General features: G+C 31.7%; 1 protein-coding gene across 1 annotated transcript; it reads left to right on the top strand.

The window, feature by feature from the left end:
• The first annotated feature begins 8562 nt into the window (after positions 1–8562).
• LOC105321588 (uncharacterized) lies at positions 8563–10789 on the top strand. The gene is made up of 4 exons (XM_011419933.4): positions 8563–8693; positions 10152–10296; positions 10400–10545; positions 10640–10789. Exons 1-4 carry the CDS (start codon positions 8651–8653, stop codon positions 10738–10740), a joined length of 435 nt encoding a protein of 144 aa, XP_011418235.3. The 5' UTR covers positions 8563–8650; the 3' UTR covers positions 10741–10789.
• The last annotated feature ends 1699 nt before the right edge of the window (positions 10790–12488 follow it).

The following is a 12488-nucleotide window of genomic DNA, read 5'->3' as shown; positions in this document are numbered from 1 at the left end:
TTCTATTTACTGAATTAAATTTTAAAACTGAACAATTCATATCTTAAAATTTTAGGAAGATCTGTTCGTTAATCTGTTGACCATCTGCCCCCATAATGTAATCATATACATGATTTTGCACATACCTGTGTTTTGAATTATGAATTTTATAGACGCAATATTGTTGATTCTCCTTTATGTTCCTGAGATATACGTAAAAGCACACATCATATTTTCTTTACTAGTAAGAATTATATAAATGACAGATATTAGATTTATCGATAGATCGCCAAGTTGATATTTATTGAAAAACATCTATCACTTATAATCATGCATGTTCCCTGTATATTATTTTTTCAACAACAGTTGTGTATTATTACATTACATTTCTAGGATAAGAACTCGTACGTTGTACGAATTTGTTTCCGATCCTTTTGTATCTTACAATAAAAAAAATTGTTGAAAAGTGTGTTACAAATAGAAATCTTCTTAAATTGATATACTTGCACGATATGCCCTATGACTTGACTTTTTGCAATTATGTGTAACTTAAACAAATAATAATTTTGAATATATACTGGGATATCAAATGTATACAAAAGTAAATTCAATTTCTAATTTCATCAAATCAGAAAATAAAATAAAAGTTAAGGTGGTATGGGACACTTTCATGTTGTGACGTATTGTTTATCGAAATAAACAATAAAATTAAGTGCAGTTATATAAGTAGTTTATTTCCCAATATTGTCATCTAACAGCGTAGCGCAGTGAGTTAGAGGGTTTACTACGAATCTGTAAGTCATGAGATCGAATCCCACTGTGGGTTTTACAATTTTTACCTTTCAAAATATTTTTAAAAGCTATTTTTTTGTTAGATATTGTAAAATTTGAAAATTCTAAACCGGTGAAAGTATTTCAATTATAATGTACTTTAATCCACATTGATATCGACAGGTGTCCCATACCACCTTTTTAAACAGGTGATGAATTAAAATTATCAATTACAACAGGTTATGTATATAAAAGTTAAAGATTCGCACAATTTACATCTATCAATTATCTTTACGGGACATGCTAGACCTTATCTTATCAGTACTACATCATCTTGAGTGCACCAAGATAGCACAGAGCAATGAAAGATCATTGTTGTGTATAGCTGTGAATTCCGTTTTTGATAACAGTGTTTTTATCACAGAGGCTCCAATCCGCCCAATAATAAATAAACCGATGCTTCACTATAGCCTTTTTTTATAGTGTTGAAGGGATAAATAGCAACATAGGGACAGGCTTGTTGTTTTCCCGTCTATTGGTTAATGAAGTGACGTTACGTTTCAACTGCTGACCAGTCTGTTTTGTTATACAAAATAAAATGTATTTGCGAGGAAGTTACAAGACATGCATATCACCTTTTAAGTTTTGATTGTAAAAGATGAGACATCAACTACAAAAAATGAAAACAATTATTTAAATATTTTATTAAATGCAAGATTTAGAAGTACACGACTACTTATAAATGTATTATCAAAACAACTTTTATCCATACATAAATGATGATGTTCAAAATAGACAATTCCTTGATATACCATTATTCCTAGCATATTTCCATGAAATAATTAACCTCTATCTGCTCGAAATTAAACATCCTGAGCCCTTCACCTTTATAAAGTAAAACTTCACAAAACAAAAATGTATGTTGAACTCTGCCACTTTTGTGACATTATTATTTAACCAAATTTGGTTTGAAATAATCAGGAAAATAACAATAGATGATTATATATCAATAATTATTAAGTTTTTAAAATAAATAAGTCTATAAAAATTATGGAGAAGGCTTACATAGGCATTGCCTGCTGCCTAATCCATTTATGTAAATGTATATTTGCATAATAAAATATGTTCAAATCAAATCAAGTTTATCAAATTAATCATAAAATTATGAATATTTGATTCTTTGTGCCATAATATTTTACAACTAAAATAATCCATAACTCGCATTACTCATGTAATCATTGATGTGTTCGTGCTTGACGTATGATAAATCCTATATAGTGAACTTTACATCATATTTTACTGTACTTAATGTTTCCTAGTTCGTATGTATATGTGCATAATACCACTTTAATTTTGATCTTAATTTTTTCAGTTTCGGAACATGACATCATAAAGTCAACCTTTCCTGCCATTTTCAATTTCTTTATAAAAAGGGCTAATTCTATGACATTCAGAAAACGTTGAGCGCATGCTTGAACAAACAAAATATTTGTAACAAATATTTGCCCATCATAGACTTATAACTTTAAAAAATATTTTACTTGTTAAAAGCTGCGTTCTATATTTCCCATTTGAACAAAGATTTGCATTTTTGACTGATTTTGATTGAATTTTCAATATAGCGTCACTTCTAGAGTCATATACAGTGTTAAAGTGAACTAAATGAAATGAAATGAATAGATGGGAAGTACATCTTATACCAACTCTAACACGAAATAACAACAATTTGATATATCAGAAACACTTTTTAAAATGATTACTCATAAGGGCTAAATATATTAATGTTCCTTTTTCTTGATTGTAAAATATTTCTGCATAATACAGGTAAAGCATTAACAGGCATTAGTTGCGTTCAATATATAAAAGCTTTCCCATCAACCGTGTACAAGAAACGTATTGATCTTAAGAAGGCCGAGTACGGTTCGAGTACGCACGCTTTATTGTGACGTCGTCGTTTTGCTTGGTTGACGCTATGGCGTTATGATTTCAACTGTAGACTTTAAACGAAATTTGTCGAAAATAGCTCGTTTTAGGCGTAAAATTAATATCATATTGAAAAATAAACATAGATACCTTGTATAAAAAAATGACAAGACCTCGGGAACAAACCTGGAGGAAAAAGGTTTTTAAATTGATAATTTGATGCCTTTTAGTAATAACTTTCATGTGTGGAACAGAAAAAAATCCCTAAGGCAGAAGTTGTTCATACATTTCAAGCAAAATCCCATAGGGTATTACGTTAAAAAATGACAAACTTTGAAATGACCCCTAAACAATGTCTGATTATTTTAATCATCTTAACATAATAATAATATCAGAAAAAAAATTATGTAAAAAAATCAAAATTCAAAACGGAAAAGAATAGCTTGGTCTTTTTAAACAAATCGATATATTGTGTTATATAGAAAATCTCACAAATATATTGACTTATTTTTACAAGTCAATGCATGCATAATATATTCAAAGGGCGTGCACTCTTTATTAAAAAAAATACTGGAGTGGTTGCTTTACACAAGTGTTCGACAGAGATATGCCAGTACAGCATAGCCCCAAACTATAACTACAAGCCTCTAATTCAGTAATTTGTATATTTTGAAAAAAAAGGATATACTTCAGTTTATAATTCAACACAATGGAATTTTGGTAGATTAATTTGCTAAATAGAAAATCTTCCAATATCTCCTGTCTCAAATGGTCAGATAAAAAATAGAATTGAAAAGAATTTTAAAAGTACTCTTCTGAAAATATTTCATAACAAAAAGGTAATTTCCTTTTGAACGCCACACAATTTTTTTCAACAATATTTTGTTATCTCTATTTGTTTTTTGAAAATGTATTTGATGTATTTGTTCTTAAAAATACCAATACCATATAGTTAATCATTTTTATATTATATATTTTAAATTTTGTTTATATTTTTGTTTATTTTGTGCAGCACTCTCAAACTATATTCTAAATAAGGAAGACGGAAAACGGCGGTAAATTGTTAAAAGTTAATCAGTCGTTATACTATGTTCGAGTACTCCACTTAGCATAGCTACTGATTTGAAGCATGGCGGGTACTTGTAAAAGTAACCAATGATGTACCCGGTCGGGTATCTAAAAGTGATACAATACTTCCCTAAACTGACTTGACCGGGTATATAAACTAAAGACAGTATAAGCTCAAAAACGACAAGATAGAATAGTTAAACACATAACAGAAACAAAAACAATGGTAAGTATTGTATTGTTGCTGTTAAAGTACCACATGGATCAATGCCTTTAAAAACTCTTAATCACTATAACATAAATAAATCAAGTATAAATTTTAAACCACTGTAGAAAATTACACAATTTTAATCATTAAAAAAATCATTAAAAAAAAAAGTTTACGTTGCAATATTTATAGCCTGTTGAATTTTTAGTCTTTTCTGTGTGAAGACCTAAAGTATAAACTTTTTTGTCACGTAATATGATTTGAGTGTTATGTTAGGATGTAAGTAAACTTCTAAGGGTTATTTTGTTTCCAATTAGCCTTAAATGATAAAAATATATCTATATATTATATAATAATTAATATCTTGTAAGATGAAAATCACCATATTCTACATTTTTTCTTCAGAAAACCTTCTTTTTTCACGTAATCATGGCAATATCTGTGCTGTCGAAGAAATCTGTCGCAAGAAGGATGAACATCGAACAACGCCCAGTCTCAAACTTAATTGAGAGAAGATTTCTCCATCACATAATCGAAAGAGATGCCCAGCAATGCGACCTTCTTCAACAATACCACGAAACAGGCTACAACATTAATTCTGCCAGCATATGTCCTTGGGAAAATGAGCTAAAAAGCGAACGAGGTCAATATTATTATGAAGCTAAATGTCTGTGTGAACGACCGAGTTCCAACTACGTTAACAGTGATAATATTTGGTGTGAGAAGGTATACAAATCTATCAAATTTGAGAAACTCACGTGTGTTAATGGGTGCAGAATAGAATACATCGAAAAGGAAGTAGCTGTGGCATGTATTCCTGTCTTAAAGTAGATCTCACGGACAGAGTCGGAGAATCTACTGCCAGCCATAATATATCTATTTCCAATACCTCTGTCTTTCAATTTGCTTCTGAACTATGTTTTATATCGAAATATTTACTAAACGTATTCTATCTTTGATTTACAATTTAACACACATCTGTTTAAACAATGTTTGTTCAATGTAAGTGTTTTTTCTATGTTGTGGTACAACTTTTCTATATTTAATTATTGAAATAAAATTGGTTTATCTATCTAATTAATTTTGTTTATAATATAATATTTTGCAATGGGTCGTATATATACATGCACTTCGTGAAGTCTTTGTCTGAATTTGATTTTCTGTGAAACCTTATATGAATTAATTGAATATTGTCCGTGATATATGGACTCTATTCATTTTTACTTTAAAGAGTGTATAGTGTAATTACAAAATTGATAGTTTAAAATCATTTCGGCAATTACAATTTTACGATTTTGATAATACAAAATATGTCAAATTGTATCAAAATTTAAAAAAAAATTCATCGCGTTTCTGTTCTTTATATTTTTCTGCTTAAATTAGGCATTCAAAGAAAATTGAATGATAGTTTTAAACAAGCTTATTTTTGAATATCTTACCGATGCAGTTAAAAAAGTGATTTTATTATCATATTGTTGATTAAGTTTTAAAAGCGAAAATCTAAATATATATGGTAAAAATATCCAAAGACGTTCCGTTTAATGGAGTTGCAGGGACAAACGTTTGGTACGGAAAACAGGAAACGTAGAATAAAAATGATTATTTAAAAAACATTTATTTATTGAAACAAAACAATTTGTAAATCATGAAAAAAGTGAATAAATATGAACAACTTAATAATGTAACCACATAAAATGAATAAAAATCGGTTCTATGTAAAGTGTCTTGTCCCTAAAATCAGTAAATAAAAATAACAAAGAGGAGATGAAAAATATATATATATATATATATATATATATATATATATATATATATATATATATATATATATATATATATATATATATATATATATAAAACACAAATTAACAACCAATATAAAAAAAAATTAAAAAACCAAAAACAATCAAAGGCATTAGATAAATAACAGGAAAGGAATGACTAACAAAAAAAACAACAGTACGTCGGATTCTTCGAAATTTCTCCCCATTTTTTTATTGTCAGCAGGCAAGAACTGGAACACAAGCTACGTTTATTCTTTCTGATGACCAGATCCAAGAATTGTTGTGTAGACGCTTCACTGGCATTACCTGTACGACTGGACGACAATTTATCTCAGCAGAAGTTTGACCCGAGCAGGAATTTGAAGCGAGGCAGGTGACGTTGTTCATTCGTCTAGGCAGACGATATCTGTCGCACACGGTTGTAATAGTCCACGGGCATAATGACGTACGACTGATGTCATTGTCATGGAGTTGTAAAGTAGTTGTTTGACAGGGCAGAGCCATAGTGCTTACGAAGAACACAGAGAACGTGATCACAGCAAAAATGATGTTACTCTGTTCAATTATATAAAGAAACCACCATTAACTTTTAAGATAAAATAAATTCATCTAGTCAGATCTTTAGATTTTGTTAATTTCTTACCATTGTGTTACAATTCTGCAGTGCGTTTGACATAAACCTTTAAATGTGTATTAGTAGATTAGGTAAAAATTTAATTTATATACTGTTTTAATTATTTATAACCAATTGAATTATAAACTGTCAATCTGATCTAGGGGAATCAAATTAAGATGGGGTGGGTCGGCAAAAAGAAAAAAAATCCCCCAGACGTTTTGACCACCTGTAAACTGTCTGTCCATGGCAAGCATTGAGTGGACTGACACAGGAAGGTCATATAGCCCTGACTATCAGGGCCTCTTATCTTCTATGATAATGCGACACTGCGTTCTACACACATTTGTACCTCTAACGGTACAAGCTATGTACGAGCTGTTATACAGTGTGTAATCATCAAATGCAGGGCATACTAAGTACAGATTTATTTCAAGTTAATAAAATGAGCCCCTTCTAACTCCGTATTCATTGTCAAAAAAATCACAAATAATAAAAAGACCTGGTTCGGGACCCCATTTTTTGATTTGGAAAATCTTAGCATTTTACAATACAGGTGTATTAGATTCATTATGGAGATGAATCGCTGTTTTTGAATTTATTCACTATCCTTATTTAAAAAAGTAAAGCCATAGTGTTGATATTTTAGATACCCGTTCAACGAATAATTTTGCACTGCTTTCAGTTTCAACTTAGATAAACAACTTTGGTATCAGAATTTTGGTATCTTTGTCATGTTTGGGTCGCTAAGCTAAAATTACTATATAGTTCAGTACACAATCTTTATTTTCTAAATATTTTTTTTCAAAATCTGTGTAGTTTTTCTTTTGTTGTTGCTCTTTGTTTGTGCAAAGATGTTTCAGAATTTTCTAATTGGTGAAGTGCATCTAATTTCATTGGTAATATAATTTTCTGCCACCATAAATATGTCAATTTCTTGCTTAAAAAATCCTAGAAGTTGGTTTGATTTTTTAAGTTGTTTTCACTTTAACCTTTATCTTGATAAATGGAGATATAAACTAGAAAAAAACAGTCAGAATGCAAATGTATTTTATGCCATAGTTTGCATGCTTAAAAAGTGAAAGTGTTTCTTTGAAGTAGATTGATAATCTATGTTGGTACGTAAATGGCGCTGATCGGAGTTGGAACGGACGTGCGAAAATTGGTGTGATTGTTGATCAGTAGGTATGTTTACTTGAAGGGAATCCCTCTAATTCCATATTTAGAGGGGGCAACAACTATTAGAGTGTACGTAACGTCATTAGGGTTTATGTCATGAAAATGACAATAACAAACTGTCTCAAAAATCCATAAAGCGAAATACAAGTTCAAAGAGCAGCACGAACCTCTAAAAAGATAGAGGTGGAGTCAGGTGCCTAGGAGGAGTAAGCATCCCCTGCCGATGGTCACACCCGCCGTGTGCTAATTGTCAAGGTCATGAAAAACGAAAGAAACTGTAGTCAGTCCGGTTTATAAATAACGTTCTAACAAGTACTGTATGAAAACCGTCAGTCAATATGTTTCATTATGAAATATGGTGCTTGCTGACAAGGTCATTGTATCGACCATAGAATTTGCGTAAAGATGATTTTAGTCGAGGTTCTTGATATTCTTGTTCTAACAACTTTTCTTTGAGTAGCTTGCCTCGTTTAAGAGATGATTAATAGTATTGCTTTTGCATAACGAATAAGCTGAGATGCATAAACCCCATAGGCAGGTGATGACAGTATATTGCTACATAAATAAGGGAAGTTGACGATAGAAAATTTAAAATCGTTTTTCCATTAAGGTAAACTTTTGATGGATCACGAAAAGTTCTTTGCATAGTAAACCCAAATGTATTAAATAAGACACACTTTTAGACACCATAAAGCGATGTAAGCACTATATCTATATGTAATTGAGTAAAGCTCACAAAATGCACAGAACATTGCTCGATAATAAATCTGAAAGACGGTGATACATTTGTATGTATAGACTATGTTCTTGCGTGGACAAACTAATTTCAATTTTTTATGGTATTTCAGTTTTTGTCAGTAACAGTGTGAACACAGAATTATTTCTGCAGATATTGAGAGAAAAGAATATGATTATGTGTTTTGATAACGTGTACTCTACAAACAAACACGACCGACTCAGTGAGCGGTGTACTGTTTAACCATCGAATCTTACATAATTTGTCTGACCAAATTAAAACCCTTTGATTCCACTGCAGTTCTTATCGCGTAATAAGCACGAGATCGATCTGCTGATAAAACCGTCCCTTACACTCCACGCCAAACAGTCTCAGTTCGTTCTCTAGAAATGTTAACCCTTGTTCTTACTTTCCTGTCGGCCCCATTGTTCGGTAAGACATTTAGAAAAACTGCAGTAGCATTTTGAAAATAGAACAGTATCGTATTGCTATTGTTATCAGAATGTACATGTAATACAATTCCTCGGTATATAATTTTGTAAGATCATCTTAATTAATTTTCTTAGTTTTTCACAGGGTAGCGTGTGGTTCCATATTCTTAAAAATGTATTGTAGTTTATGTTAACCGCCATTAATAAATCACTAATGTTATGTTTGAAATACAAACACTAATATGTAAATGGGATATTTCGTTTGTTGAATATAGAAAACATATCGCTTGATTACAGACAATGCTTATTAATTAAGTAAATTATGTATATTTTATATTTGGTGCTACTCACAACGGAAGAGAAACTGTCAGTAACCAGAATTATCTTTTTTTTAAAAAGTGCAAAAATCACAAATTGAAAAGAAACTCTCACACTTTTGTGAATATTGGTAGTAAATTATAAAAAAGTGAAAAATTACAAAAATTGCGTTTGTGTTTCTATGGCAACGCACCATGAAAGGCATAAAATATTGTACTTTTAACATTTTCAAAATATTTATTGGTATACAATATCAAACAACTTACAAGGAGATGAATTTAAAGAAATCAATCATTTTGTTTATATCTATCTTTAAAAAATACAAATTTCTTTCGTTATTCTTAAAAAGCATTATGGATTTTTTTCCAGACATTATTTTTTCTGAGGCATAACAAGGTTGACATTATTTATTAGTTTTCTGTAAAACCCGAGACATTATACATGTTTTCCTTGCAAAATGGCTAGGTTTTTTGTAGCTTTTGTTACTTACTTTTTTTAGAATATTTGGTTTGTTTGATTTCTGCTTTGTTTATAACACATATATTTTGCAATGGACAGATTATGAGTGTTACGGTTTTGTTATTTGACTGTGTTCGGACCTGACTGTTCCGGACTCCCTGACGGAAACTATGAGTGTTACGGTTCTGTTATTTTACAGTGTTCGGACTTGACTGTTCCAGACTCCCTGACGGAAACTATGAGTGTTATGGTTCTGTTTTTTTTTTTACAGTGTTCGGACTTGACTGTTCCAGACTCCCTGACGGAAACAATGATTGTTATGGTTCTGTTATTTTACAGTGTTCGGACTTGACTGTTTCGGACTCCCTGACGGAAACTATGAATGTTATGGTTCTGTTATTTTTTCAGTGTTCGGACTTGACTGTTCTGGACTCCCTGACGGAAACTATGAATGTTATGGTTCTGTTATTTTTTCAGTGTTCGGACTTGACTGTTTCGGACTCCCTGACGGAAACTATGAGTGTTATGGTTCTGTTATTTTTTCAGTGTTCGGACTTGACTGTTCTGGACTCCCTGACGGAAACTATGAGTGTTATGATTCTGTTATTTTACAGTGTTCGGACTTGACTGTTCTGGACTCCCTGACGGAAACTATGAGTGTTATGATTCTGTTATTTTACAGTGTTCGGACTTGACTGTTCTGGACTCCCTGACGGAAACTATGAGCTGGGATGTAAATCGTACGGTGTGTGTACGGGAGGTGCCGTTAAGCTAGTAAACTGCGACCCTGGACAGGTTTATGACGACAACTCCGGAAGTTGCGCAGAGTAAAAACATTCATATCTACTTTCTAGTTGCAAATACATGTACATGTATATCTTTGCTTGAAGGAGGAAATCCTTGATTACAATTCTTTAATTTTAACATCAGTCCTTCCTCTGTAACTGGAATCTGTAGTCAACGTCGTGATTGCTCTAACAAAGCTGACGGTTTGTATGCCGATACAGAAAACCACTGCAAAACTTACTACACGTGTTATAACGGCGAGTTCAAGGGTCATAACTTCTGCTCAAAAGGTATGTGTAATCGGAACCTTTGTTACTATTAATACTCTTTATGACTCATTTGTTATGGTGGTAAGATTAATAAGATGGTTTATTTCTCTTGTAGTAACGGTGTTCGATGAGGTACAGCAGACATGTAACTGGCCGGGAGCTGTAGACCCACCATGCGGCACGAAAGGCCAGGCCACTACATCAGCAACCGGTTAATCCGATTTATATTTAGTCTTTTTATTCAAATTAAATTACATTCAAAGACTGTTGGTGCTCTCACTTATATTAACACATATCGGTGTTGGCTTTTGAAAAGCTTTCGATAAGTACGTGAACTATATACCTGTATGTACAAGACGTATACTTTTTTTTTAATTTTCAGAACAAAAACGGGGCCCATAGGCCACATCGCTCACATAAGAAACAATTTAATTAACTTGAATCTACTATACATGAGAATGTTTCCAAATAAGTTTCAGCTTTTCTTGCAGATTGGTTTCTGATAAGAAGATTATTAAAGATTTGCTCTATATATTCCTATGTAAAAATTCGACCCACATTGTGGCCCTACCTTACCCCCAGGGAATAATGATTTTCACTTCTTTGAATCTATACTATCTGAGAAAGCTTCCACATAAGTTTTTAAAGATCTACTCTATATATTCCTATGTAAAAAAATCTTTCCTAGCCATATGGGTCTTGAGAAGAAGATTTTTGAAAATATCTCTATTAAATTTTCAGTAATTCCTAATTTTCAATAATTCCTACTTTAAAAAAGGATGTGGTCTTTCTCCTCACAGCTTTGAATCCCTTTTGCCTTTTAGAGCTTTATGCAAAGTTTGGTTGAAATTGGACAGGTGGACCTGGAGAAGATGTTGAAATGTGAAAAGTTTTCGCACAGACGAACAGACAGACAGGCGACTGACAAAATGTGATCAGAAAAGCTCACTTGAGCTTTCAGGTCAGGCGAGCTTAAAAGGCGAGACTAATATTAGGATTTGAGACCTCTTTTTTTTATCATACAAAGTACAAACAAACATTAATGATAATAAGTACTTCCAATAAATGGAACAATATATTAAGACTTTGAATAATTTGGTTTATGTGTGAGTGTGCAATGTTCTATTTTTTAAAAAACGATGAAATTTTAAATTACTGAAAGATATATAAATACCATGGATTAAACTTTGTACCAGTTGTAGTATACAAAGACATAACACTTTGTTAAATTTTAAAATCAGATCTAGATGTATTAATTTTGCCACTATATCCATCAGAAAACTAAAAATTATGGCATCATACGATGAACAAAAACATGATTTATAAATGCAGGGTAAAAACTCACTACAATCATGTTTGCAATTGGTTCAACATATGTTGTAATTCTAGATGTGGGCGAAAAAATGTTCTACTGATTAACTGAGCGTTTTCAATGTCACCAGACGACAGTAAGTTGCCCCGTGCAATACAATACTTAAACGGCAACAAGACTCGACGAGGTCTGTGGTGTGGATGTATGTTTCAAGTCCATGATGGAACAAAATTAATACACGCTCAGTATGCATCAAATGACAACTACCCATCGTGTTACTTTGTCACCTACAACCTTCTAATTTCAATGCTTCAGTAATGTAACGCTACAGAAAGATTATGGGGCAAAGTTCTATGTAATTTAGTATTCGGAGGTTTAGACAGAGTATGTTGATGCTTACAAAAATAAAGCTAGTAAATGCATTAGTGTATCAAGAAGCACATGAAGCAACGTATGTGGCAATGCATTTTGAAAACTTACGCGTTTTGAAAAAAAAAATTCAAAGTGTGTTAAATTTTGGACCAAGTTAAGCCACTTCGAAATTTTTTTTTCAAAGTGCGTTAAGAAGGTACATTAACATTTTTTAGTATCGAGACTCATAACGCACTTTGAAAAAATATGTATAAATAACAAATTCTCGAACTGAATTTCT

Source organism: Magallana gigas, chromosome 3 (genome assembly GCF_963853765.1).
Source record: "Magallana gigas chromosome 3, xbMagGiga1.1, whole genome shotgun sequence".
NCBI classification, from domain to species: Eukaryota; Metazoa; Mollusca; class Bivalvia; order Ostreida; family Ostreidae; genus Magallana; species Magallana gigas.
Note: the sequence above shows the minus strand (reverse complement) of the source record. Positions and strands in the feature narration are given on the sequence as shown.

Bases quoted from the DNA above. Each gene is read 5' to 3' on its own strand.
- LOC105321588 (XM_011419933.4), top strand. From the start codon at position 8,651: ATGTTAACCCTTGTTCTTACTTTCCTGTCGGCCCCATTGTTCG. The intron at 8,694-10,151 runs GTAAGACATTTA...GTTATTTTACAG, and splicing joins CCTGTCGGCCCCATTGTTCG to TGTTCGGACTTGACTGTTCT. The intron at 10,546-10,639 runs GTATGTGTAATC...TTTCTCTTGTAG, and splicing joins TCATAACTTCTGCTCAAAAG to TAACGGTGTTCGATGAGGTA.